The 26695-nt window shown below is 37.7% G+C and overlaps 1 protein-coding gene across 8 annotated transcripts; it reads left to right on the forward strand.

Annotated features, from left to right (window-relative positions):
- The first annotated feature begins 1798 nt into the window (after positions 1–1798).
- Positions 1799–26492, forward strand: LOC142973503 (cytosolic carboxypeptidase-like protein 5). Of its 8 annotated transcripts, none has more exons than XM_076115273.1 (20): positions 1799–2323; positions 2899–3050; positions 3458–3583; positions 4469–4679; positions 5465–5586; positions 6820–7091; positions 7453–7546; positions 8518–8721; positions 10764–11014; positions 11408–11549; positions 12001–12141; positions 12723–12806; positions 13361–13468; positions 18408–18533; positions 18986–19187; positions 19522–19660; positions 20002–20224; positions 20963–21025; positions 22462–22599; positions 24156–26492. In XM_076115273.1, exons 1-20 carry the CDS (start codon positions 2221–2223, stop codon positions 24813–24815), a joined length of 3561 nt encoding a protein of 1186 aa, XP_075971388.1. In that variant the 5' UTR covers positions 1799–2220; the 3' UTR covers positions 24816–26492. The 8 variants fall into 8 exon arrangements, with proteins under 8 accessions (XP_075971388.1, XP_075971389.1, XP_075971390.1 ...); XM_076115274.1 differs by having other exon boundaries at positions 13361–13453; positions 18396–18533; XM_076115275.1 differs by having other exon boundaries at positions 13361–13453.
- The last annotated feature ends 203 nt before the right edge of the window (positions 26493–26695 follow it).

The following is a 26695-nucleotide window of genomic DNA, read 5'->3' on the forward strand; positions in this document are numbered from 1 at the left end:
CAATAATTTTTTCCCTAAAAGCCACCGCTTCTGAGATATAACGATGCAAAAAATTGCGAGCGTCATAATACACTCATACACTATTTCAACTTGCTTTAGCAATTATAATATTAAAAGAAGTTGAAATCGATGACATCATGGATGCTGATTTAATAATTAATATCGAAAATATAGTAGATAAAACTTTTTCATACAATGATATTGAAAATGATGAAATATCTGGAGCTTTACTTAATAAACTGAATCAAAAACTTAAGGATTATGAGGAACGAGGACCAACAGCGAAACTTTGGATTCAATATTTTTATATGGTTTCAATTCTTAAAGAGTTTTTAAGAGCTGAACGTATGGGGGATTGGAAAGCTCATTTAAACTGCGTCAAAGAAATGCTTCCTTACTTTCACGCGTCTGGACATTTTCCGTATGCTAAGTCTGCACACCTATACTTGCAGGATATGCTACAATTAGAGAATTTCATAGATCCTGAAGTTTATAAAAAAAATTCAGAAGGATTCTTCACTGTGAGACGTTCAGACAAATTAAGCTGTGGCACTTCAACGGACATGGTAATTGAGCAGTCTATGATGAAAGCTATGAAGACAGATGGAGGTATTGCTCGAGGAAGAAGCACAAAACAGAGTGTCATAAGTAAATGGGTTTATAGTATGCATGCAATGAATACAGTTTGTGAAAAATTAGAAGATCTGGCTAATGTTAGGATGGATACGACCGAGCAGCATGTTGATGCAAGTGATTCACGAGTAAAAAAAGATGCTAAAGACTTACGAAAACTTTTGGAATGGTTCTCAATACATAATCCTTTTCCAGAGGTTTTGCATCGTTATATCTCAGAAGCGGTGGCTTTTAGGGAAAAAATTATTGATACCTTTTTTATAGGAAATTCCCTGATCTACAAATTATGTCGGGGGTAATTTTGCGATCAAACTTACCGTTTTCAAGAAAATCGCGAAAAACTCATTTTTTGGACCTTATTACCCCGCTAAAATTTTTTCCTTACATGGGATCGGTTGGGACTTTTAAGACAATGTTTATAATTATAATTTAAACAATTTTAAGAATTTTAAGCTTCCCCTGAATTTGTCGTGGGTCAAATGTCTAAATTGACCGGAGTATTTTAGGTGTAAGTTATTGGTAGGTGTTATTGCCAAAATAAAAATATAGTAACGTGGTTGTTTATAGTAGCAAGGTGGAAAATGGTTTAAGCAGTTAATACACTTTCTAAGATAGATAAATGATATCGTAAAGGTATCATTACAACATAAATAAAGTACTATTTTAAAAAAGATAGCAATATTAAGTTTCACGTAAACATTTATACCTTCATGGTCTACCCTCATTTATGAGACATTTAAAAAGTAAAAGGTGTATTAGTGTTGCCAGACCTTTCAATTTATTCTTGGATATCGGACGAGAAGGCCAATACCTAATTTGAGGTGCCAAATAATATCGGGCGGGAGATTAATCGTTTATTAGACCTTCATTATAGTCCAATTTATACTGAACTTACCGTAGGTACTATTTAATATCCGGAATCCTTCGCTTATATAGATCTAACAACTACAGACAGAAAACACTCTGATCATTAGTGCTTCAGTCGCTTAGAGATAAGATAACGTTTTTCAGGTAGTATAAAACCGATTGCACTTAAATAAGCATCCATTTCACACATAAAAAATCTCAACAATCAATGTGCATGTAAATGGCTGATAAAAAATATATTTTTAAATTATTTTTTCACGCTGGCATTTTCCGTTTCCTTTGTACCTAGCAAATGCAGCAAAAGCAAATGTCGGCCATCTTGAACCAAATTTCATAATGGCATGTGTCTTTCCAAATATCAAGTGATAGCAAATACAGCACCTGAGTAAATAATTAAAACTCTCTATAAAAATTTTGCAAATTTATAAATTGTTTTTTGTTTAATTTCAAACTGTTTTTCATACTTTGAAAAATTAAAAAGATCACCAATAAAACAAATCAGCTGTTATCCGTCAATCGATGTCAACAAAATTACATAATTTTGTTTAGAAAAACAGTGCAGCCTCCGTTTTTGAGTGTCATTTTGAAATTATCAAACATGAAGATTCGATCAAAAGTTTCAATTCACAAATTGAATAAGTAAATGTGTACCTAGCGGCTCACAACATTCGCGACTTCGTGATTTTTTGTATAATGTAGTCCAATATAATTATTTTAGTTATGGATCAAAACAATATATTTGAGTGCGGTGGATTTTATTTTATACATAATTTTGACTCTGGAAATCTTGGACATGTCGAACGAGTACCCACGGAGCTAATAGGTGAGCAAATATTTCTGTAATTGCCGTGAAATCGCAAAGTCCAAAGCCGTGTTACAAATTCGTGTTTAGTTGCCAATTTCATGCCCTTTTCACGGACTTCTTGTTGTTGTTGTGGTCTCGAAATAGAATTGATTACATTTTATCTTATTTTTACACGTCCTGCAACAGTTACTTGGTCAATATTTACTTGACATAGATAAGACTCCCTGACTGAACAACAAGGAATCTCAATATAAGCTAATGGAATATTCTAGTATATAAGTAAAACTGGTTTTTGAGTCTCTCTAACAACAGGAGCTTTGAAGGGGACCTCTATTATTTAGTTAACAAAAATCCAGTAAGCAACCATTCAATGCAATTAGCAATGCATTTACAGCTGATTCTTATTCTTATATGAACAATAAATATGCATTTCTTTGTATAACAAAGCACATAAAAACAATGCATGACATTGTTATAAACTGATATTTATGTTCTCAGTATATTTCCATTGAAAGTAAATAGTCACGTGAAATGTATTGATTTCAGTACTTACTAAGTTAAAACAGACATTTCCAAAAATTTTGTCATCCTAGCTTCAAGTGTGAATGCGAAGACAAATGCGACTGAGACCCCAGACTATGAGTTCAACCTGTGGACCCGGCCCGACTGCGCCGGCACTGAGTTTGAGAATGGCAATCGCACCTGGTTTTATTTCGGGGTGCAAGCCAGCGAGCCTAACACTCTGGTAAGTATATTGAAATTATTATTATTTAGCCATTCTCTAGCTGTGTGATGTAATGAAATAGTAAATAAAATATGAATTACAAATTCCTATTACCTATATGTTCCTTTAGCAATTTATGCACACTCAATTGTACCACAATCAATATTTTCAATTTAGCTTCCAACTTTGACTTTGCTATAGAAGTGATTTCTCCCTTTTTTATAGTTTTTGCATTGTTGTAGATATGCATTCTTTTTACTATTTATGCAAACTGCACATCTTAATTGTTCAATAATAAAATTAGCTGTAATATTTGAAACTTTTTGATTCCAGATTGATATTTCCTTAATTATTTGTTTATACAGAATCTTAAATTCTTGTATATTTGTTGTATAGCTATATATAGAATGTGTAATTGTTACAACTAGGTGCGGCTGAACCTAATAAACCTGAACAAACAAGGGAAGATGTACAACCAGGGCATGGCTCCCGTCACAAGGACCTTGCCAGGCAAGCCTCAGTGGGAGAGGATCAGAGACCGTCCTGTACATTCTGTGAGTTACTTTCTTTACATAGGGATTGAATTCCATAGCCAGGCTTATTTATTCACCTAAAATTTTACCACTTAAATTTTTTTTACATTCACATAGGTACACAGTAAAATATAAATTGTTAGTCATCTGAGAAGGAAGTATGGCCCTAAATTATATAAATGGCTGTTGTTGGAAATGAACAGGCCTTTAATGAACTTTGGCGCTTAATATAGTGTCTACAAAAGGCCCTGATACAACAGCTCTTCTGGTTGAACGCAATTTACTTTACTTGTAGGAATCGAACCCGCGATAAGCAAAATTTTACAACTAATGTAATTACTGCTCTATTGGAGCCGTAGGTCGTGATTTTGGTTTAATGATGCTATTTCCTATAGATTGCGTAATGAGAAAGTTGACGTTTCACTTATAAACATAAATATTGCAAATCTGGCGCGTAGGTTCTGGAAAAAACTTGAATATATGTAACTTGACGGTAAACAAAATATATAAAATTAAATTTTCAAAATCTATAATAATTTAAATATCAAATTTTCTGTTAATTCGCCATTCATGGGAAACACGAATAACATTTTACGATCCCAAAATCGGGGACTATTCTGGGTGTACCTACTGACATAACGAATTAAAACTACCTGTATTGGACGGATAAACCCGGACAGTTTATTAATAAACCATTGATTTTTTATTTTTCTTCAAACTTGGCCACTACATTTAGTATAGACATGTAAAAGTACAACGAATACGCCGTAACTATGACCCCTACGTCATTAGGACGCCATGGCGGCGTCGCTGGCTGCTTTGATACTTAGCCAGCGAGGCCGCCATGGCGTCGTAATGAGGCAGGGCTCTATATCGTAGTATAATACACGAACAATATTCTCCTAGACGGACGACAACACCTTCACACTGAGCTTCAAGTACCGGACATCAGAGAACTTAAAGGCGACCACATTTTTCGCGTTCACATACCCGTTCTCGTTCGCCGAGCTGCAGATAGCTCTCAACTCCATCGACTTGAAGATGCTGCCTCTGTCGCCCGCGCAGTCGCCTGACGACATCTACTATTGTAGAGAGTGTTTGATATACTCTCTTGAAGGTAAGTTACTAGCACTAATAGGATATTTTTTTACTAGCATACATTTGGCCAATTCAGTCAGTGAGACTCTATTCTGATTCTCAAGAGATCCTTGTCAAAAGGTCATTTTAAGAAACTCATCATAGGCAATCCTAAGATCATTTCAACTCGCAACTAACGCAAGTGCGTTCATTGCAACGATGCATTAAAAAACAACTCTGCTAACGGAAGCTTGATTATTTTGTAACGTACTTAGTACATGATCACTGTTGCCTCGTTGAATCCAACCCTGCAGGCGAGAACAACAAACTGTTAAAATTTTCCCCCTAAAGTATCATTGATATGGGCATTTTTACGTTTCACGTAATTGGAGCACACCTTGGGTTAACTGCAGTCTTATTAATGTGTTGCTTTATATTTGACTAGCTGACCCGCGCAACTTCGCTTGCGTTACGTAAGCGTTAAAAATTTTCCCCGTTTTTGTAACATTTTTCACTGGTACTCTGCTCCTATTGGTAGTAGCGTGATGATATATAGCCTATAACCTTCCTCGATAAATGGACTATCTGACACTGAAAGAATTTTTCAAATCGGACCAGTAGTTCCTGAGATTAGCGCGTTCAAACAAACAAACTCTTCAGCTTTATAATATTAGTATAGATTATAATATTAGTATAGATTATAATATTAGTATAGATTATAATATTAGTATAGATTCACCCCATCATTAGTATGGCTGGTTAACTAATACCTAAAACCACATAACCACCATTGATTAGGCCAAGTAAAAAATGGTAATTTAACAGGTAGACGAGTGGACTTGCTAACAATTACGTCACATCACGGCATTACGTCGGAGCGAGAAGAGAGGCTCAAGAACCTGTTCCCAGACAACGTGGAAAGACCTTTCAAGTTTCAGAATAAAAAGGTAAGTGCGCTATTACAGGCATACACCAAGCACACCTGTTTCCATGGGTCATTGACCCCCGGTTTCTGAAGTACATTTAGCGGTAGTTTATCTATTCAATAGCGTTTAAACTCATAGAAAAACGTTATTGAATAGATAAACTACCGCTTAATGTACTCAGAAACCGCGCATGAATCCGCTACATAAAATACAGAAAAATCCCAATGCTTAGGTATCCTTTGTTGTATTGCATTTTGTATTTAAAACACATTTTTCATAGCTGCGACTCCATGACGCCTATTAATAAAATATCGGAGAAATTATATAAAAAATCCCTCGCCGTGTTTGCATTGCAAATTTTTATGTATATTTTACATGAGGTAACCAATACAAATAAATATTGCCATCAACATAATGGACGAGCAAAAAATCAAATAAATTACAGACGTGATGGTCGTATCTTAAAATTTGCGATATATTTATTACCACTGCAACATTAAAATAGCCATTTATGCAGAAATAAATAAATATAACGTCATGACAATCTGCCATAACAATAATTTGGGAGCACATAAATAGCATGGCACATTGATTGATGGGCAAAGCCCAAGGTTTGCGGGAATCACAGGATCTCATAAAACTTTGCCTGAATCGAAATGAACTTTGAACATGATCGTTACGTAAAATATCCGTAGTTCCTTTTGGAAGGAATATAAATGTAGCATATTGACAGTTACTTCCTTTGAAAAGTTATAAAATTGTCGCTATGTTGTGATATTTCGTTTTGAATACTGAAAAGAAAACTTAACTTTTACTTATCATATAGGTAATTAACGTTTTATAAAAATATAATTATTGCCCTGTTTACTTTAACTCTTGTCCAGGTTTATCGGGGAGACTACCCAACTAAAGCTTTTGGCGGAAAACCTTTAACATTCTACTTACTTTTACTTTAAAAACATCTTTTGAAATGCATATAATATGTTATGCGTCAAATACACAAGTTTGTCTGAATATAAGTCTAACTCTTAGCGGCTTATTGCTTTATTCAGACACACATTGTTGCGCGTCCTATTCAACATCATTTACATTCATAAAATCACACCTTAGGGGTAGGCATAATAGACCAAAAAACACCACTTTGTTAACAGTACAAACTTCCCTTGCCACTCACATCCATACATCTTGTCATACAGGACCGCCAGTTACGAGTACTACGCACTTTATCTTTTTAACATGACTTTTCCCCTACAGGTGATCTTCGTATCAGCCCGAGTACATCCAGGCGAGACACCTTCAAGCTTCGTCTTCAACGGCTTTCTCAACCTGCTCCTGACTCGTAACGATCCAATAGCGATCCAGCTGCGCAAGCACTATGTGTTCAAGATGGTGCCCTTCCTCAACCCCGATGGGGTCGCGCGGGGTCACTACAGAACTGACACGAGAGGGGTCAATCTGAACAGGGTTTATTTGAACCCGTCACTGAACTTGCATCCGACTGTTTATGCGTCGAGGGCATTGATAAGGTAAGGACAACTGTCTCTAATAAGTATTTTGGTATTGTAATTTCGCTGTTTTTACACTAAATAACACAGAAATGTATATTTAAAACGTAGTTTTCACATAAGTAACGAGCCAATTGTCATTATCATAATAATTTCGGCAAACTTTTGAATAAGTATTTCAAAACTCTGGGAATCGTACTTGGGTCCTCGTACGTATTCTCCACCCTTGACCAAAAAATTTGTATGGAACCTTAGTTGTAATAGCAATAAATAACTAAAGTCAGTATACTTTATATAACAATAACCTTTTGTATACATACTTTTGTATATATATAAGTAAATCAAAGAATACTGTTATTATTCTTATGCCATTTTCTTTTAGATATTACCACTATGGCTGTGAAAAAGAAGACTTGTGTGATGACAGTAAAAGTTTCACTTCGCGGAGTATTCAGAACATCAGTGAAAGTTCCGAGGTAAGTCTTCAACCTGTATTATCAAACATCCTACTAATATCATAAATGCAAAAGTTTGTGAGTATGTATGTATGGATGTTTGTTACTTTTTCACGCAAATACTATTGAACCGATTACGATGAAATTTGGTATCTAAGTAGCTGAAGACCCAGAAGAACAACATAGGCTATTTTATCCCGGAGTTCCCGAGGGATCGGGATTTACACGGGAAGGGTTTCCACGCGGACGAAGTCTCGGCCTCTAGTAAACTATAAAACTACTGAACAACTATCAATAAAGGAAGCTCTAGGAATAATACGTTAAGGATGAATAATGTGTCTAGCTTGTGCCATAGACACGCTAGTTGAAAACTTGAACTTTTAAATTGTTGGTTGAAGTTCAATAGTTTCTTTTATGCGGTTAGTGATCCTGAATGTCTCGAACGCGATCAAAATAAACTGCTTTTTTATACTTGCGCTTTTTGTAGCTATTTTGTTTCTCCTTACACATTCAACTAGTTAAACTTTCTACGTCTACGTGTGCTATGTCGAACAGTCTAAAGAAAATATATTAATGAAAATGCATCGCCAAATGTGTAGCTAAGCCCAAAACTCAAGAATTGCTGGACTAATTTAGCTATAGTATAATTTGTTTATATAAATCTCATGCACAGACAAAATGCAAAGAAAATTGTAACATTAGTTTTCACTTTAGCAAAGCCTTGCGGGCTAGCTAGTTAAATAGTACTATTAGGCATTTTCCGATATCAAACCTAAACCACTGCCTCCACGGCGCAGTGGTTTAGGTCGACACGCCGTTACCATTGCGTCGGGAGGCTGTGGGTTCGATTCCCTCACGGAACAATTTATTTGTGCGATCCACAATTAATTGTTGTTGTTGTAGTAGTTGTTTGTAAAAGTCCTCGCGACACAAAAGCACTAGGATTCTTTAAAAAAATACAACCTCGTTCACCATCATCATTCATTTCCTAGATCCTAGACCCAAAGAAGAAGAAGGTTCCAGCGACTCCGTCGTTCAAGAGCCCGGAGTACTTCAGACGTAGCAGTGAGAAGCCCGCCAGGTCGGTGAGCCACACCAAGTCGTCCACCACCATCAAGCAACCCTCGTCCACGTCAGACACCATCAAGAAGGATGCCAGGCCGCTGAGTGGAGAAGCTGCTGTACTGGCTGAACAGGTAAACTAGAAAAAAAATATATTAGGTCGGGGAAAAAGTCTTTTCGCATTATAGTATGTATGAACTTGTAATAAAATCTCTTTGGCTTCAAGAATCACAAAATTAAATGAGTACACGGTTCATTAGGTTTCTTTCAGTGAGCTCTTAAGGGACCCAATTATCGAGCTTTTTTGTGTAGAGATAAGATTTTATTACAAGTTCATACATATTATAATGCGAAAAGACTTTTTCCCCGACCTAATATATTCACACATATTTTTCGAATGTTGAAGGTAATGACAATAATGGTAAAGTCAATGATATTTACGATGTATTGTACAATTTGAAATAATATGTATTTTAGATCTCTCATTTTACGTAGAAAAAGTTCTTAAAGGCTATGATTTGGCCATGAGTCATTTTAATTAATAAAAGAACGTGCTCATAGTGATTATATAGCAGAATCCATTTCAAATAAGTAGTTGATTTGATTCCGAAGGAAAAAAATGTTTCGTGCTATTTTTACCTAAAATGTTTGAAGCAAAACATTCATACATATCTATTTGTATGTTCATATATTCATAACTATTAATTGTTTTACATAGTTTAACATATTCGTATATCTTCCTAAACTATTTATCCCTTCATTGTTTCCTTAGATAGCTGTTATTTATTCAACTTTGCGTGTTAATATGCCACAAAAAAACTTTGCGAAATGCACCCATTATTTTTTATCTAATGGCATAACAAACAAAAGTGTGCCAGCCATTTGAAATTTGGTAATAATTCACGCGGTATTTAGGTCAAATAATTAACCTATTTCCTTGATCCTGCGTGAACTGTTTCGGCAACAATTCAAAAGTTCCCAAAAGTTTGTATTTTGCGTATAATTTCGACCATTTCCTATGTTAATTTTTGGGTATAAGTTCCTTATCAGGTGATCGGAGTGGTATTAATGTGTTCATCGCGTGAGCATTTAGCTATTCATAATTATTTTGACATTATAAACGTTGTTTTGTGCCTGACTTGAAGTGGTACCATTCGTTTTAATAAATCAAAGATAAACACAAATTCAATATTACATAATGACTTCATAGAAGTTGTTTAGTTGTCATTCATACGAACTAAGCAAATTCCAAAAGCGTAACTTTTTTTTTTTCGAGAGATATTATATTTCGCGACTAGTGCACAGAATATTATATTGTAACGGGCCTGAAACGCGATTAAAAATTAAAGGTTAGAATACCTTATTTGTTCACCCGAGGTTTCGATCGAATTACATTGACCGTGGTCATGGGCTGACGTTTTGTTTTCGCTGAATATAATAGTTTGAACGAGATATAAGATTGGGGTTACTTAAATTACACCCTTAAACGTTTCGGTAAAACCAAATACCAATACAAAGTAACACAAAATTTAATGTTATAACAGTACGTTTTGTCTATTAGAGATAAAAATAAAATTCTAATTCATGCCTCTCTTAATTAATTTTGCACCGATCCGTGAAACACATTTAAGCCGTGGTGGCTTATCGAGATGATATGAAACGAAGCCAGCGACGCGTGGCTAAATCCGACTTGTTGGCTCAACCACGTATGTACGTGTAACGCCCGTAACGTGAGCCGTATAATTAATTTGTTATTTAGATTACAAAATTAAAACTATAAATAGAATGTGGAAGATTTTGATTTCATTCTAATTAAAAGATAAAAAAAAAATATTTTTTGTTCAACACTTTAATTACAGCTACTTTTTTTTCTAGTACCACTAAAATATACGTTCAAATATTGTATAGATATAAGAGATAAAACGAAAGACATTTTTTATGTATATACTAGTACTAATAGAACACTAAGTTTGTTAATGTGTTAATAGTCTTAATATATAAAATATTAAACGTATTTCATATTTTTAAAGAAATAATAGATCCTCTATGATAAATGAAGCAAGGGAAGTTTGCAGGTATCGTAGCAGGGTACTAAGGTGTCCTTAGGTCTTACAATACCCCTTTGGGAAGAGGCGTATGTTTGTATGTATGTAATCGATAAATAAAATTCCCACAGGTATACGACATGAAACTGCAAGAAATGCCGTCACAAACTAGCGAGGCATCATCCAAGTCGAACACAAACATCGGTTCAGAGACGCCTTCGTTGCTCAACGACAACATGCTGCGTACGTGCTTGGGGTCGAACGTGCACCTTAGTACGAGTGAAGAGCTCAACTTTACGGGCGCCAACCCGCTGCGGCCGCTCAGAGATACTTTGAAGAACAGTATTAGTCTGCTTATGGAGTCCACCACGTCGGTTACTGGGTAAGTGTCTAAGAATTGCATCAAATGGTTACAATTTTCTTTTCTCTTTAACTCAAGTAACAATCAGGTCTTCCTAAGATGCTTCTAAATTAAACTAAATTGGGAAATAAAGGAATGGGAATTTAAGCTCAAGCACTCGTTTTATACAAAAATGAACTTATCGTTTTAATAATACAAAACTAAATGCGATTAAAGAATGCTTTCAAGATGGGTATTTGTCATAAGATTTCTGATGACACTTTCTGAGATTCCTACTTAATTTATTGACGTATAAATTTGTACAGACTTTTCATTTTAAGTCATTATTTAAAGTGACACCTCGTTTATACACTCAGTAACTTAATTTTGTCTGTTAAGCCGTGACAGTCAATACTAAACATTACTTTTCTCCAGCGAAACTCCAGTAGCGCCCAAAGAATCGCGGCAGACGAATGTAAAGATGGGTTGGTGTTCTGAATGCAGGACAGCCGTGTCTAAGCTCGAAGACACCATGCCTGGCATTACTAGCATGGTCCCAGGGTACAGCGTTACTATGGTAAGTGACACATAGCAGAAGGAGTTATTGTTGCTGTTTTATATCATAAGACATTGTAAACGTATTTTTTGTAATACTATAGTGTCCTGCAACCGCGTATTAGCGATTATTATAGCGAACACGTTAGTTGCACGAGCAGGTCTTTAAGGCTCATATAAAATTGAGTACTTATAAGTGTAAAAGTACAATATAGTAAACTTTGTGAACAAGTGCTACTAATTTTGCAGTATCTCCAAAACTACTTAAGTTCTTACAAATATAGATCAGTAATACATCCTTATTTCAAGCAACTATGGCCATTTGACCTCTGTAGGGAAAAGGATACTCTAAGGTTGACATCTAGTATTATTGAAGATATCTTTATTTAAAGAATCTTCCCATCAATGACTTGACCGTAGCAACGTTGCTTAACCTAAAGTACATACTCGTCAATGGTTAAGTTGGTCTACAGAGAATCCGCAGTCCGATTGGTGTCCGAACGGATTCATCGCGAGAAAAACAATGTAATACGGAAGATTTGTCGGCTGCTTCTGTGTGTGAGCCTGTGGCTCCACGGAGACTTACTCTAAGAAAGTCCAGGACCAGATCGATAGTAAGAGAATATATATCGTTCTCAATTTTGTTATATTTATTCGAAATCAAAAATTTGATCTTGATTTACACACTATTTTCTTCAAAGCACCTTCGATCCAGCTAAGTTTTTATTTGTGTTCTTGCTAAAATTAAAAAAATCCTACATTGATCAGAGATAGTACTTAAATGGATATTTTATGACGTTATCCCTTAAAAAAGATTTCCCCCTTATCAGTATAGAAAAATATTTCCCCTTTATTAGCATAGAAAAATATTTCCCCCTTAACAGGATAGAAAAATGTTTCCCCTTTATTAGCATAGAAAAATATTTCCCCCTTATCAGAATAGAAAAATATTTCCCCTTTATTAGCATAGAAAAAAATTTCCCCCTTATCAGAATAGAAAAATATTTCCCCCTTATTAACAAAAAAAAAGATTCAGGAATAGGCTATACGTAAACTACGCTACTTAAACAGTACATGATTATGATTGTAGTAGACAGAAATAGCAAAGTAAGGAAGTTAGGTCAATATTATGTAGCTCCTATTTCCTTTTCTTTTTTTCCAAACCTATCCTGACATATATTCCTTCCCTATCCAGAGTCGAACTGAAACCCTGACGTACCACACCATTGATGAGTACAGGGAGCATCAGAGGCAACAGTTCGACGAACAAGAACGTAAGGTAGGTAGTTAGAGAATTACTTGAAGTTGTAGAGTAGGTACTATGTCTGTCTCCCTCACACTTACGTACTTACATATTAATAAAGGAAGGGAGACACATAGTAAAGTTAGAAAAAAAATGCTTCTTCGGACACTTATTACAAGTAGCAATATGCAACTATTAGCTCTTTTATCTCGGCTTATTAACGGGGCCCTATAATTGCAGGATATAAAAAGAAATTATGTCGTTTCCCGGACCCCAAACTTTCATGGTTTAGACACAAAGAAGTATCGACTGACAGATAAAGTTACATTTCTTAATATTAGTAGGGATAAAAAACAAGAAAAAACGAATAGCGTAGCAACGTTGATGCAGTCAAATTTTAACATCGAAAATCGTTGGACCCACGCTTGTGTCTAAAGTATTTAGAAACTACATCTGTTATAAACCTTAGAATATCTTTATCATGTTTCAGAGGTCTAATGGCAATAACTCATTGAAAACTAACTTTAGTACAAGTTTGTCAGTTTTTTAATTCTATAAATTGATCAAAAGTTAATGTTCATTGTTCACAGTCGGCAGAGCAAGACTACTTGAAGGACGAGAACATGTACTTCTGCACCAACTGCTTTAAGAGATACCTGCTAACAGAGTCGAAAGAGGAGATAGTAAGTCAACATACGGTAATATCGCAACCTACATAGGCTACAACCTTGATAGTCTTTCTCTGTCATTATCGTAAAGTCTCCAAAAGACCTATGATCTAGGGTACATAATACCAGTTTCCCTAATTGGAGAAAATACTGAAAAATTCTTCACGAAACGCTTCAAGATTAGTTTATTTGTGAGATACTCGAAATTGTTACCTAAAGACCCTATCGTTCCGCCTTTAAAACAGTTTGATTACAAATACAGTGACCTGTACCACAGAATAATAAGTACTATAGTACAGAACACGCACTCCCCGTAACAATTTATAGAAATAACGACTCTTGCTGCTAAGCAATATGGACCAAGATCCCAGAGCTGCCAGACCTACGTCATTTTAGCAAAGCTGAAACTTTGAGGATTGTTAGTATAAAGGGTCTGTTAAGAGGTATGCACATCCACTACCTTGAAAGCGGGGCCGTTTCTGAGGTAGCGCGGAGTGAAGGTGCGTAAAAAACGACCCAACCTACGTTATAGTAGCAAAGTTGGTTTTCAGATGTGTTATTAATGATATTATGTAGAATTAAAATTGACTATTGCCAGACCGTTTCCCGGGGCCATTACTTCTGCCAGACGCCTTAAATGTTATTAAAAAACGAGGTCAACTACGTCATAGTAGCAAGCCTAAATTTTATATATGTTATTAAAGGTACAATTTTAAGACCCCCTGTATGCGGACAGACCATTCCGCAGGGCCCTTCGTCCCCTAGACGTCGTTAAACTTTCCCTATGAGTGCGAGAGTAAGAGCATTATTCATACGCATGAATGAAAAACAATTGAATTAAAAAAATAAAAACTGAAAAATTATTGAATACTAGCTGACCCGCGCATCTTTGCTTGCGTCACTTAAGAGAGATAGGTCAAAATGTTACATAAACGGGTTATGTAACATTTTTCACTGGTACTCTGCTCCTATTGGTCGTAGCGTGATGATTTATAGCTTATAGCTTTTCTCAATAAATAGGCTATCCAACAGTAAAATATTTTTTTATTCGCACCAGTAGTTCCTGAGATTAGCGCGTTCACACAAACAAACAAACTTCTCAGCTTTATAAAATTAGTATAGATTAAAAGTACTTGGAATGTTTAGGAAGATAAGTAACATTATTTTGGGAATTATTTTAAAAATAGATATGGTTTACACTATTTACAAAAATTATGAAAAAAACATTGTAGTCATTCATCATCATCATCATTATCTGAGCTCTTACTTCCCTCATCAAATTGAATATTTAAATCATCTCCACTATCGTCTTCATTGTTACTTGAATTCTCAGTAAAAAAAAAATGTAGGTAATGATGTGGAGGAACGAGGCGATCGTGTTCCTCCAACACAAAGGGAGGATCCTCCGACCAGGCGAGGTGATCGTGCCTGGTGGGCCTAGGCTGCCCAACTGTTGTAGTCGGGAACTTGTATATATAGTCAGTTGCAGTGCAAACTTCGATAGCGCGATCTAGGACTTGTGACGTCAGTCACACTGCGAGTGGTGGTTGGTTGCGCGCTGGTCCCAGTAGATGTCGCTGTATGTAGCGAGCCGCTACATCACTCCCCCTCAGACCGTAGGTCGATCTTCTCTTCATGTCATCAGTCTCTCCAGTGCCATGCATTGATGAGTTCCAGTGAGTCGGAACTCGAATTCCGCTAGTCCCAGTGAGTCGGGACTGTATGCCGCTAGTCCCAGTGAGTCGGAACTGTATGCCGCTAGTTCCAGTGAGTCGGAACTGTATGCCGCTAACTCCAGTGAGTCGGAGAGGTGCGGTGTGCGGTGAAGTGTCCCCAGTGAGTCGGGGCGAGGTGCTTGTTGTCTGCGGTGAGTCGAGACGAAGCGTTGCGGTGCCCTGGGTGCGTCAGAGTAGCGTGACGATGATGCCCAGGTTGGATGCCGCTGAGGCCGTAGGGTATGCCAGTCATGTGCGTGAGCGACATGTTCGTGGAGTGCCCTGGTGTGGCCGAAGATGCTGGCTGGAGTTGTACGACTGCTGCTGTAGGAGTGAGGAGTGATGAGGGTGCGAAGGTTTGCTGCTGCTGGTCTGCTCTTCGTGAAGGCTGCTTCCAATCACGTCGGGGTCACCACTGTGGAGGAACGAGGCGATCGTGTTCCTCCAACACAAAGGGAGGATCCTCCGACCAGGCGAGGTGATCGTGCCTGGTGGGCCTAGGCTGCCCAACTGTTGTAGTCGGGAACTTGTATATATAGTCAGTTGCAGTGCAAACTTCGATAGCGCGATCTAGGACTTGTGACGTCAGTCACACTGCGAGTGGTGGTTGGTTGCGCGCTGGTCCCAGTAGATGTCGCTGTATGTAGCGAGCCGCTACAATGATGTTGAAAACAGTTACAAGTAGGTATATTGAAATAATTTATAGTTAAAATAAAATACCTAATTCGTTTTCAAGTGATTCGCTTACGAAACTTGGCAATTGGTCACCATCAAACCACTTAAAATGATAATGGTTATCCTTTAGAACCCACCCTTTATTTGCTGGGCTTAAAATGCTAGGACGCTTTATATGAGCATTACTCCAGACACCCGCAATATAATTTGCTCGTCGAAATTGTTGAAGCAATTCAGATTTACAAGGAGGTAAATTACTTGCGTCGAATTTTTTAACATTCTGCCGGTGGAATTTCTCATTCACATCGCCGATTGTATACGTGTTAATGAAAAGTTGTAGCCGTGCAGCATCTTTTTTTTTACAGAGAATTCAAGTAACAATGAAGACGATGGTGGAGATGATTTAAATATTCAATTTGATGAGGGAAGTAAGAGCTCAGATAATGATGATGATGATGAATGACTACAATGTTTTTTTCATAATTTTTGTGAATAGTGTAAACCATATCTATTTTTAAAATAATTCCCAAAATAATGTTACTTATCTTCCTAAACATTCCAAGTACTTTTAATCTATACTAATTTTATAAAGCTGAGAAGTTTGTTTGTTTGTGTGAACGCGCTAATCTCAGGAACTACTGGTGCGCATAAAAAAATATTTTACTGTTGGATAGCCTATTTATTGAGAAAAGCTAGAAGCTATATATCATCACGCTACGACCAATAGGAGCAGAGTACCAGTGAAAAATGTTACATAACCCGTTTATGTAACATTTTGACCTATCTCTCTTAAGTGACGCAAGCAAAGATGCGCGGGTCAGTAAGTATTCAATAATTTTTCAATTTTTATTTTTTTAATTCAATTGTTTTTCATTTATGCGTATGAATAATGCTCTTACTCTCGCACTCATAGGGAAAGTTTAACGGCGTCTAGGGGACGAAGGGCCCTGCGGAATGGTCTGTCCGCATACAGGGGGTCTTAAAATTGTACCTTTAATAACATATATAAAATTTAGGCTTGCTACTATGACGTAGTTGACCTCGTTTTTTAATAACATTTAAGGCGTCTGGCAGAAGTAATGGCCCCGGGAAACGGTCTGGCAATAGTCAATTTTAATTCTACATAATATCATTAATAACACATCTGAAAACCAACTTTGCTACTATAACGTAGGTTGGGTCGTTTTTTACGCACCTTCACTCCGCGCTACCTCAGAAACGGCCCCGCTTTCAAGGTAGTGGATGTGCATACCTCTTAACAGACCCTTTATACTAACAATCCTTAAAGTTTCAGCTTTGCTAAAATGACGTAGGTCTGGCAGCTCTGGGATCTTACTCTAATAAAGTCTAATTCAGCTCGTATAAGCGCTCCGTACCTAACGACATATTCACCTAAGTATTCCCGTTCTCTTTTAACGCGTAACTCTGTCACTGTCTGGCGTAGAGTAACGCGTTACCTATGACGCTAGGGTTGTCGGCTCGCCGCATCGTTGCTACCTGTTTTGGTTTGTTTACATTTTTACTATTTTATATTCTTCATAATAATATGTCCTAAACCTGTGAACCGATTTATATCATTCAAACGGATAAAATAGTTTTAGTCTTAGACCTTTCATTTGATACCAAATTCGTTGAAATATCTCCATAAACAAAAAGTCACATTTGCAAGTTACTCTCGTAATTATAAAGTATCAAATTCCCTAATAATTCAGACATGAGTCCATATTATTGTTAGTATCAACAAAGTAACTAATTATAGTTAGTACTTTTATTTTGTGGTAGGTAGGTACTGTAAAGTTTTATAGTTTTTAAATGAATTTGAACTTCTGTAGGTAATGAAAAAAATGACAATCCCTCGTCCTTCTTTTTCGACAAACATCCATCAAATAAGCAATGCTTTAAACCTGCCATTCTATTTTAAACGTTTTTATAATAATATTAGGTACTCATAAAACTTCTAATAAACGCACGCACGAGCTCTACGCGTGAGCGTCGACACTCGACTCTCGGAGTTGCGCCGACGCCACGTGAATTTGTAGGCACTTATCGCTGTAGGTACGGCCGAGTGACGGTGGCCTGCCTGTACTAAGAGTGTGGTATGACCTTCAATCCACCAAGCTACATAAATGTGTTTGGAAAGTTATTAAAATAATTAAATTCACTAATGGCCACTGACATTTATGGGTTTCTCACTCCGTTCTACCCAGTTTCACTTCAGTAAGGCTTGATACACACATATTCAATTCGGCATTAATCGGCGACGAGCGGCAAAACTCAATATGTGTAGATGAACCCGATCAGCACAAGCCGAACAAGTGAGTCAAGTCGGTTTTGTTTTCGATAGATATTGCCAAATATGTGTGTGGCAAGCCTGACAACGCACTATAATATATTTAACCCATTAATGCCCCACTACTGGGCAAGGGTCTTCTCCCCTAATTAGGGAGGGATTAGGCTTTGACTCCACCACGCTGGCTATTTGCGGGTTGGGGACTTTATATGCATTATAATGATGTAGGTAATAGTAAGTGAAATAAATACGACAATACACGCCATAACCTGGTTAGCTCGTGATACAGAAGGTGGGCGAGACGGTGTCGACCACGTCGGTGGCCGTGTCGGCGGGCGACAGCGGCGACGTGCACGCCGAACATAGCACGCAGTCGCGGTACGGCGGCAGTACCGGCGATGTGCTACTTGTTACTGTGAGTCCTAACTTACTGCTATGAATGTTTAAGCAATGTTGAGATATTGTTAACATACTTCTATCACTAGTATTTGCCGCTAGATAACAACGAAATAGGAAAATACTAAAGTTCCTACGAGAAATGGTATAGTTTACATTAAGACACAATGTTTTTGTTTATGATTGAAGTCAAATTTATTATTACATCAGTATTCTGCTTGATATTGTTTGTATTGTGTACTGTACTTGTTAATCTCAAAAAGTTGATATCATTATAATTAAGTAAAGTCTACCTGAAGGCTGTTACACAAATGCTGGCGCCGGTACATACCGCGCAGAGCTATCAAATTTTCGAATTAATCACTCAAATGTTAGAAACAAATGACGCCGGCAAGCCGCGTGGCCCACGGCGGCCATGTCGCCGGCACTGTGTGTAGCTGCCCTTACATAACAGTTTTATCCTATTTATAGCACCAGCCACCTCCGCCAAAGGAAGAGAAGCCCAAATCTCCAACAACTCGTCCGGAGCGTCCCGGCAAGAAGAAGAATAATCCTCCGCCCAGCACCACCAACACTAACAGCACGACACTCGCCAAGTGCGCGTGTGCCCCCAAGGAGGCCGAGTCCGGGCTGTACCTGTACATTGATCTACACGGACACGCTTCTAAGAAAGGTTTGTTGCTAAAATACGATGGTTCTACAATGTTCAATAACAAATAAGTATTTATATTTAATTTAGCTAAATGATCAAGTTATAAAAATATTTTTTGTTGTCAATATAAGACACTTAGGTAGACAGCTTCTATTACCGGTAACCGGAAGCAATTTTTCAAAAGACGGCTTATAAAAATTTTCCAAAAAACTCATTGTTATTTTCTGAGAGCTTTTTTGTATAAATAATAAATATGGTCTATTTTTACATCATAGGTAGAATTCCGGGCTAGGAAATCACAGTTCTACAACAACTGGTTCTGATGATATTTTAACTTCATTTTGTTCGTCACCAGGTATCTTCATGTACGGCAACCACTTCGACGACTTGGAGAGCTGCGTGGAGTGCATGCTGCTGCCCCGCATCATGTCGCTCAATAACCTGCACTTCCATTTCTCGTCGTGCAACTTCACCGAGAGAAACATGTACCTCAAGTAAGATATTACTATTTTTCATTTAATAGTCGTTACTTCCCAAAATATCCATAATTTAAACTTGTCTATAAAAGGCTTCTTTGGACCTTTAACCTTCTAAATACATTTTCGCAACCAAAATAATAGGTGGCATACTCAGTGGTGTTAAAATCGGTTACCATCATTGCAATCAGCATTGTTTTTAATTTACTAAGAAACAGGTATACCGTTCCAGTATCTTATAATTTTTGCCAATATTAGAGGTTAATAGCTGAACAACACTTAACCAAAAAAATAAATCATAGTATATTCAGTATAAGCGATCTGATTTATATAATTAAAACACTACGTTATCTCCGCAGGGACCGGCGCGACGGCATGTCCCGCGAGGGCTCGGGGCGCGTGGCCGTGTTCAAGGCCACGGGGCTGGTGCGCTCGTACACGCTGGAGTGCAACTACAACACGGGCCGCCTCGTCAACGTGCTGCCGCCCGCCGTCCGCGACGGGCCCGCGCCGCCCGCCGCGCAGGCGCCGCTGCCGCCCAAGTACACGCCGCACATATTCGAAGAGGTAAACCCCTTCCAGGTTTGTGCGCCGCGACTTTCAGCTAGTGGAGGCTGCTGGCGTATGACACTGATATCAAAAAAAACGTTTCAAAATTTTCGTATATGTATCTACGTTCACACGGAAGGGTAATTCGTACTACCATTATGTCAGAATCAAGACGTAAATTAGTTATGTGAACTAAATTACATCAAAATCTATTTAAGTCTCCCCCACATTAGAGACGGTCTCGAAGCGCGCACGCGGAATGTACGTGGCGTCCGCACTTCGTACACGCCCGAGAAACCCGCACGCCTAATGTGGAGAAGGCCCTTGATATTTTTGCATGATGGCAGAACCCAACTTTCACATTTCAATTATTATTAAACAGGTTATCAAATTCGAAACTTCATCGCCAGATCATTGAGCCTAATTTCAACCCGATCCGCAACTATTTTTATCCAATCCCCATAATTTCCTTAACAAATTCGATAGAACTGACAGTGTCACACGTCGACAACCCAATACCTCATTATCTGCCTTCATTTAGAATGTACAGTAAACCCCGAACTTACTCGAAATACCTTGAAAACTGCAAACATCTTCCAACCAATCGATTTGTCCCCCAATTAACCCGACTGGGCGATACCAAGGACGGTATTGTTTCTTTATAAAATCATTCCCTATAATTATAACTAAGTACTTGAACGTAAGTCGAGGTCTTACTGTACAATAATCAACCTGCGCACTCAACTTTAGCTAGTGGTAAACACGTTTCAGGCAAGACTGTGTCGCCCAAAGGTCCATATTCTGGAGGTTTATGAAGAGATAAATCCCTACGAGGTTTGTCTGTGACCTATACGCTAGTTTACATTTAGGACATCTTATTTGGCGTCTAAATGGACCTTATGTGGTTGCACGCAGTCTCTTACAATATCACTTAGTTATTCGGGCTTATGTTCTCGCTTCGTTTCGCAGTATATAAAAACAAAACCTTCAATCAGTATGGAAACTACAAACAAACGCAGACTCATATTAATGCATCTATGTACGTATCTGTGTGAGTTTGACGTTTTGAACATTTTTTCCATACTGCTTGTCAGCTCATTATACTGTGGTCTCTAATTGCCAGTAAGCAAAAAAAAAAGATGCACAGATTCTTTGATAAGGTTGTGTGCTTCCAAGCTGAGTTCAGCCTTTTAACGTGTTTTCATTACATGGACCTTTATTCGGAATTGGAAAATATTAAATTAGGAAGTTGTACCCACAATTAGTTACAAATCAATTTAAGATCTATTATAAATACAAATTCGACAGCAAAATGTACTTTCTATACACAGAATAGACGCCAGATTTGACTATATTTAGTAAAATAACATTACCATTGCAGAGCTGTACAATATAATGCCAGTATGTATTTGTAGTGACGTAGTTCGAACATTGCTTTTAGTGACATGCTTTGTATTATAAATCTCTTCAAAAATCTCCAGATTATTATGTAGCAGTCACATGCTGCTTATATAGCACTCATTGAGAATAATTCCCTAAGAATTTATCATAGAAAAAATTAGGTTCTACAAATAATCTTAGTATATAGTTTAAAAATTTGCGTCTATCGGGCTTCGCATATTGTGGACGGATTTTAATAGCTGTCTTACTAATACACGTGTAAGCTCTGATTAGTTAAATAAAATCAAAATATAATTTATTCATTTAGGTTAAATGCTGGCACTTATGATAGTCAATGATACAGAGAGTGAATTTACCGCCAGTTCAGAGGGTAGGGCCATTAAAAAGAGCTGCCAACACACGCCTGGTCACTCTTTTTAATCGCCAAATGGTTTTTAGCACAGTATTTTGTATTTTCCACTCACTTACAGTTTTACAATTGGTTGAAATTGACAAAACAGTGTTTAACTAATCAGGGCTTATATGATGTTTATTAGTAAGTATTGGAGATCTGCTCGCAATATGAGGATTCCGGTGGACAAAAATCTTTACCATGAAAATTCTTGTGCCTTACCAATTTTATGGAGTCACATTCATTTGATGTCAATTGTCTCATTGCAGTTACCGTTTAAGACGCGTTGTATTATAATACTATGTGCACTAATCGCGAGAGTTTATAAACCTTAATTACCGTTTTGTTACAACTTTAATGAATTCTAAAAATGTGTGTTTTGTAGTCACTACATATCGAAAGAAAAAATGTGCAATGAGAAAATTGACGCCACAAAAAACTCCATACTCCTCAAAATGTTAACTAACTAACTTTATAGGTGGGTCGTTCCCTGGGTGCTTCGATCTTGGACCTGACGGGGCAGCACCCCAACTCCCGCATCCCATGCTCGGAGCACCGCAACTTGAACGCCGTGCGCGACTGGCTGCGGGCTCACACGCGCACCATGCGCCCGCAGGTAATACACGAACTATGTCATTGTGTGCACTTGATATGTGCTAATGTAGCTTACACATTACACTTTCTTTTACATTACACTAAGGCTCCATTTGTATCTTGCTACGAAAAAACTGACTGTGTAAGACTGAACTGAACAAAGTCTGTTTCGATGTATAGACAGGTCATATACATATAGACTATTACAGTTTTTGACTATTGTTCCTAGATATGAATGGAGCTGGATATTTCTGACTAGCTTCTTTAATTTCACTTGTAAAGCTGCGTCTACGCTAGAGGAGCCGAGCACACATTTGTATAGAGTGGACTGACTTAAGAGCCTCAAACAACGTTTTTAGAAGAAATTTGTGCTCGGCTCGTGCTCCACTCGTACTCGGCTCTCCTAGCGTAGACGCAGCTTAAGGACTATCAATAAATATGATTTTGGAATCGATTTAGTAGTTTCGGAGGTTACCTAGAGATCACAAACAAACATGTTATTTTTTATTACACAGTACACATATATTACTTTGCTTTTGAATTGTAAAAGTTGGGGCAGTGACGTTGTCAAACAACTTTAGTTGCTAAAATTATTTTTTTTATATTTCTTTGTAGACTCTTATTATATCAATATTTTTTAGAAACGTAGAAGAAGACGGAGGAAGCAATCGTTAAACACATTAAACTAAATCATAACAAAGTCAGTCTTTGCACGAGTTTATTTCAAATGGTAACATTTTTTAGTGTGGTGCTGTAAAAAACACTTTTTCTGCTTTCAAACACGTCACAAAAGCACACAACACTGAGCTTTCGATCTTGTAACACTGTCCTGTTTTAACACTTTACAGGGTTATTTGTAAAATACTAAAAACCTTGCAGGATTAGATAGTTAAGATCATAAGAAAACGAAGAAATTATGAAAAGCAGAACAAAAGTGGTTGCTTATGATGTAAGCTAGCTATGTCCGGTTTCTGAGGCGCATTTAGCGGTAGTTTATCTATTCAAACTGTCATGTTTATATGAGCTTAAACACGATTGAATAGATAAACTACCGCTAAATGCGGAAAAAACCGCAGAAACCGGGGGCTAGTCCTGCAACTTGTTAGTATTTTACAAACAACCCTGTATTTATATACTTTTGTGTTAGAAAAGGACAAAAAATATTCTCTTGGTAACACAAATCATGTTTAATTTTCAGTGTTAAACTACTAAATAACACAACAAAACGGCTTGTATAGTCGCGGTAAGGATTTGATTGTGGGAGTGGGCGTGTGTTGTTTCGTCACAATATCATTTAACATACAAACTACACTAGAGTGTATCGTACTAAATATAGGAGTGGTTTTGTCATCAGATTTTATGTTGATAGTTTTACGTCCACTGATGTTTCCATACAAATATAGTTTGATTTTATTGTATTTCTTAGTTGAAATGTTTTAAATTTTGCTATTTAGATACTTTTGCTTAAACATTATTCGTTGTGGAGTGTTGAAACAACTATATTTGTGTGCAATTACTGTTCAGAATTTTAATCTAAGGCATATTTCTTAAATTTTGATGAGAACGCATTCATTTCAGTTGACAATGTCCCGTCTGCGTCCTAAGACGTCGTCTCCGACCCGCGTGCCATTGTACGCTCGCTCCAAGGGCAAGGTGACGGAGGAGCGCAAGGAGAACACGTACGTTGGCGCCAAGAACGACGAGCGCAAGCGTAGCCCGCCCGTGCTGGCGCCGCGCTCCGGACACGACATCATCAACATGAAGTACGCCAAGAAGAACGAACCCGTCAAAACACCCTCACGCACCAAATACCTCAGCGAGAACGAACCCAAACCCAAGACGTTATCCACCAAGCGAAGGAACATCCTCGCCATACGCAAGCCCAACTCCAGCAAGACCACGATAGGCGGCGTGGTGAAGGCGAAGGTGAGCCGGCGCTCCGTGGACGACACGGAGAGCCCGCGCACGTCCGTCATGAGCACGAAGCTCAGCAAGCGCAGCTTCTCGCGCTCCATCCGCGGCTCGGCCACGCGCTCCGGCAACCGCTGCCGCGCCATGGCGTCGTCGTCGTCCGACGACATGCTGGGCGGCAACTGGGAGGACGTGGCGGGCGGCACCGTGCTGGGCGCGTCCGTGCTGCACGCCGCGCACCACGAGCCGCTGGGCGCCAAGCGCCGCCCCTTCCCCAACCCCTCGCCCTCGCACCTCAAGAAGATCCGCCTCAAGACCGGCATGTAGCGCAAGCTGCGGGCCCGCGCCGCGCCCCAACTGCGACACTGATCACGCGCCCGCCACCCGCCGCCTGTACCGACCTCTGCGGTTACTCTTTAGTTTTACAATTTTAGTTTTTTTTCTTTAAAATCATATTGATAACTGTGTCATTAGCGGCTATAGCTACCGTATCGAAAGGATTTTTTTATGCAGTAAATTAGATTACATATTTTGTTCCATACTCTGTATAATTTTGCAGAGATCGGTATGTAGCGGCGGGATCGATATAATCGTGTATCAGTAAAGCCAGTCGCCATAAGCGGCACCTGTTTGATATATTGTGCACTCTAACTATTCGAATGTATTAAACGTCTGTTGTTTCGTGGTAGCTGGCCAACTTGTTCGGCGACTCATCCACTGCCAACCGCCAATTGCCAGCCCTATCTCGTATGTTGCAACTGAGGCCGGTATACAAACAGATCGCGACTGACTAATCTACACTTCGCCGGTGCCAACTAAATGTGCGAAGTTCAAATGACCGATTAAGTTATTGGTTGCCATGTATTAGAAGGGTATTTCTTACATAGCAAAACAATGTGGCAATAATGTGAGTGAGGCTAAACATCTAATACCTGTCGGTAACTTATGCCATTAAAAATTATGTGTGATCTTATTTTTCTCAGCTAGCGTTATTTTATATTTGGTAGGGTAATATTATCTTGCGTCGAGGGTCCATATCGGTCCAACGATCGTTCCCTTAGGAGTTTAAAGTTGTTAACAACTAATATTTTATTTTTAATTTATTCTTAGAAATATTTTTAATGGCATGAGGTATAGCAATGTGAGCTAGTGTTGTAACTTTCAATATTCGTTGCCGATTTATCTCTTCATAATCCTTGATTCAATTGACTGAAAGAACTAAATTTTTGTGTTCTCTAGCATAATGTTTTTATATGTAAATTTATTATTGTTTAAATTCAAAGTCTGTTTTATGTAAAGTTTACGATCCACGTTCGGATTGAAAATTTATTTATCAAAAATTATATAGATTTTTATTATAAGTTTTATAAAGACAAAAAAAATTGTTTTGTGGTGACTTGTAAAAATCATCCGACACCCTTAGACGAGTTGTGTGCTCATGGAGCAATGTTTTCAAATTGTGCTAATATTGTATAATGTACTATTGATCTCATTTATGAAATTTAGCAGGGAGCTGATTTCAAGTGTGCTCATATCATTTCAATCACAAATATTTCTGTATCCATGGCTTCGTCGTAGTTACACCATATTTTAGCTTTAAAAATCTTTAAAAAATGGAAACAGAAATAGTAACAGAAACAAAGTGTTTGTGTGATATAAACAGCTACTTGATTTATAGAGGGTTTTTAGAATAATGTATGTATTATTAACACAGTTATTCTTGTCTTCACAAAATAGTTTAAGTAATGGAGCAAGCCCCCGCAGGCCGAGACCTCTACACCAATCTAGTGCAATAATTTTATATAAAAATAATTATGAACCATGATTTTTATATACAAATGTAACACTGTTTTAATAAATAATAAATATTTCGAAATTTTAAGTTCTGTGTATCATAACTGTTTATGGTAGAAATGCATAGTGTGTATATTTTAAAACAGTAACTATTTATTTTATCTGAAATATTAATATATGATTAAATAACATACAATGTTCTCACAACAAGTTTTGTTTTTATATTATTTCCCTTTACCTTGTATTGGAAAGTAAATGTCGGTATACTCGACTCAATTTAGTACTTGACCAAAGTCTGTTTTCTGAAGTACATTTAGCGGTAGTTTATCTATTCCATAGAGTTTAACCGCTAAATGTGCCTCAAAAACAGCTACCACAGCAGAGGGTCTAGGTTAGAATCTCTAATTAGGCCA

The sequence above is a fragment of the Anticarsia gemmatalis genome, chromosome 6 (genome assembly GCF_050436995.1).
Source record: "Anticarsia gemmatalis isolate Benzon Research Colony breed Stoneville strain chromosome 6, ilAntGemm2 primary, whole genome shotgun sequence".
Classification (NCBI taxonomy): Eukaryota; Metazoa; Arthropoda; class Insecta; order Lepidoptera; family Erebidae; genus Anticarsia; species Anticarsia gemmatalis.